The 3,018-nt window shown below is 41.1% G+C and overlaps 1 protein-coding gene across 1 annotated transcript in view; it reads right to left on the reverse strand.

The window, feature by feature from the left end:
- The window catches only part of itgb5 (integrin, beta 5), a 45,449-nt gene extending 44,332 nt beyond the window's left edge, over positions 1–1,117 (reverse strand). Inside the window, exon 1 of the mRNA XM_077536231.1 lies at positions 584–1,117. Coding sequence (XP_077392357.1) covers positions 584–662 — 79 coding nt within the window. The 5' untranslated portion in view covers positions 663–1,117. The remainder of the gene's footprint in view (positions 1–583) is intronic.
- Between the last annotated feature and the right edge of the window lie 1,901 nt (positions 1,118–3,018).

The raw sequence follows: 3,018 nt of genomic DNA on the forward strand, positions 1-3,018 counted from the left end.
TTGTAGCGATGGTGAAGCCATCGCTTCCCAGCATGCTTTGCAATCAATGCTCCTTGTAAATCGTTCTTATAGTTGTGAGTGTACCTTTGATATCTTTGATGAACATAGATGGGTCTCAGATGAAATGACAGGGCGGACATAAGGTTGAACGCCGGCTCAAGTTTGGAAAACGAGTTTAGACGTTCAGCAACTGTATCATCCTTTACATTTTCCACTAGTCTATTGTTCTAATCAGCTTACCAGTTAAATGAAAATCACGATTCAAGCCATTTTCTCGGTCGCGTCTATGACTAACGGGTTTGCTGACAATGCTTGTGCGTTTGCCACCCTAGCTTGTTTTGGTGCAGAGATAGGTCTCTCATCCTGACAGTCGCGGTGTCACTAAAATAAATTGACCAGAACATTAGGTACAGCACTCGGTGTAATTTAGTGCATCTGATGTCAATCAAAATTGAGCTTTTTTCCAAAATTATTTTTTACAGAACTATCGTATTAGATTATACCGAAATTTCGGTCTCCATCTTCGTTTACTGATAATACAAAAACATAACCTTGTTTTCATGAGTCAATGTCATCGTCTTACCTTCGGAAGTGTGTAGGAATGTGTGCAGCAGCAAGCAGCACACAGCAGCTCGCCACACGATTGTCGCCCGGCTCCACATGGCGTCACTCGGCGTGTTTACAGTGCAATCACCTCGCCTCTCCTTCCACACACCACCCCCGGATTCGTAGCTAGCAGCGGTCCTCTCACTCGACCGTCAGAACCTCTCAGGACTGGTTCCGGTCCAGCTGGTCGATTGTTTACACCTCATGGCGACGATCCATGCGCGTCAGCGACAGGTTGCCATTGTTGATCCGCTCCTCGGTTCACTTGTGACGCCTCGGGGAGCTAGTTTCCACGTCCCCGTCTGCTCAGCCATCCAGGCGGCTGCAGAGCCGCTGCGTTGGTTTCATGTCGGCCTCGCGCAAACTGGTTTTTAATCAAGCTGAAAGCCGTGACAACAAGGCGACAAATGATGGGCTAAAAGCAGCAGCACATCTCCAAAGTTGATGGCTCAGATTTGATCTCGCTCACTTGATCAGCGTCCCAGCTGAGAGACTCCACCCCTGAATCCGCCCTCCACCCTGTTCCAAGCAGGATTTGTTAACCATAAACTGTGACCGGCTAACCATCACAGCGCTGACACCTACTGGCGGGTTCGAAGACAGCCAGTCTACTCGTTGACTTTCGATGCACACATACCACTGATGTATGTTTCGCTTAACTTATACAAGTTCTTACTATGAATATCAGAATTGTTTTTTATAAGACTGTGAACTGCAGATATTTTCAAATTTTAGCCTGTCAGACGTGTCAAAGTGTATTTTTATTTTCCACTGGTGCAATATTATTGGCTGGCAAACGGTTCAGGGTGTACCCCGCCTACTGCCTGAAGTCAGCTGGGATAGGCTACAGCAGCCCCGCGACCCTTGTGAGGAGTATGCGATCAAGAAAATGGATAGATGGATGGTGCAATATTTGATTAAAACGTTTTTCCCGGCCACCATGCACAAAAAGTCAATTTGCTCCACAATGTTTTTTTTTTTTTTTTAAAGTAATACATAAAATGCAATACTTTTGCAATAAACAAACCGAGCTTCTTAAATTTAAAGCTTCAAAATGCCCATGCTTCAAACTTAGGTAATTGCATTTACCATTTATAATAGCCAGCCAATTGCTGGTCTAATAAGTGTTGCCTCGGTAAAGCTAGATCCGACGCGCTAGGCGGCCTTTGTTTACCAGTAGCGTCTCCGTGTCATAAATAAAAAAATAAATAAATTAATTAATTAAAAAAAAACAAAAAAAAAAAGTCCAAAAATGTATTAAAATACAACTTTCTACTTTATTACTCAGTGAAACTTCTTGTCATCAAAAGAAAAAGGGTACAAAATCCATAAAACACGGGCGCAAACAAGAAGAAAACAAGAATCCGCCAAAGCGGTCAAAAACCTGTATGCCCTTCCGGGCCAACACCTGTCTGGTTCCTGTTTCCTCCTGCTAATATATAGTCTTGGTGACAGCACCTCTTAGCGGGCAACATAGGTAACACACTCAAGCAAGCATTTGGCTCCTATACCATTTATCCAGCCAGTTTCATCTAGCAGGGAGACATTTAAACTGGGTGCTGATAACTCATTAAGATGTTTAACAACCCCTCAGAAAAGCATTTCTTCGGACTAAAGTTTGTAGTCACATGAATGTCACTGGACTGCTGTAATACTGTCGATTTAACCCTCAATCAGAGAATTCACTACAGAAATACGTGTTCAGTCTTCACGGATAAAAATAGAGCACCTACCTACTGTCATCTTTTAATGACTTGTGTTCTTTTATTTTTAGTATTTGATAATTCTGATGTTCGATTCCCCCACTCATTGTCAAAGACCAGTAGCTAGCTACACGTTTTACCAGGAACTTGTGCAAATATGGTGGAAACATTGTTCTTATGCCTGTTTCACGCTCCCACTGTTCCATAAGGTACTGTACAATAACAGTATTTCCCAACCAGGAACGTGCACCCTTAGGAGTACATGAGCACATTGAAGGGGTACATGTAAACATTTAATGATTTATTTCCTAGATAAATAACTTGTGGCACAGCAGCGTCAAAATCACAATAGTCGCATGTCAACTTTCATTAAAGCTGCAGATGACTGATGCAAAAAAAAAAAAATCTCTTTATTTAGTGTGATATATATATATATATATATGTATAAAATTTGTAAGGCAACATTTATTTTTATGTTTTAGTGAAAAATAAGACAATACCTTAGAAAATCCCCAATATTCGGGAATCATTTTAATGTTTCGATTGAGAAAAGTACATCCATTGTGAATGAGGTGAACATTTTGTTCTTTTAATTTAGGTGACTGTACTGCTATTAAGTGATATAAAAATACACAACATTGGTGCTAATCTTCATCTTTTTTACAATGCCAACATCAGTTGTTCTAAGTCATGACAAAATTAAGAGGAA

This window comes from Festucalex cinctus, chromosome 11, assembly GCF_051991245.1.
Source record: "Festucalex cinctus isolate MCC-2025b chromosome 11, RoL_Fcin_1.0, whole genome shotgun sequence".
Classification (NCBI taxonomy): domain Eukaryota; kingdom Metazoa; phylum Chordata; class Actinopteri; order Syngnathiformes; family Syngnathidae; genus Festucalex; species Festucalex cinctus.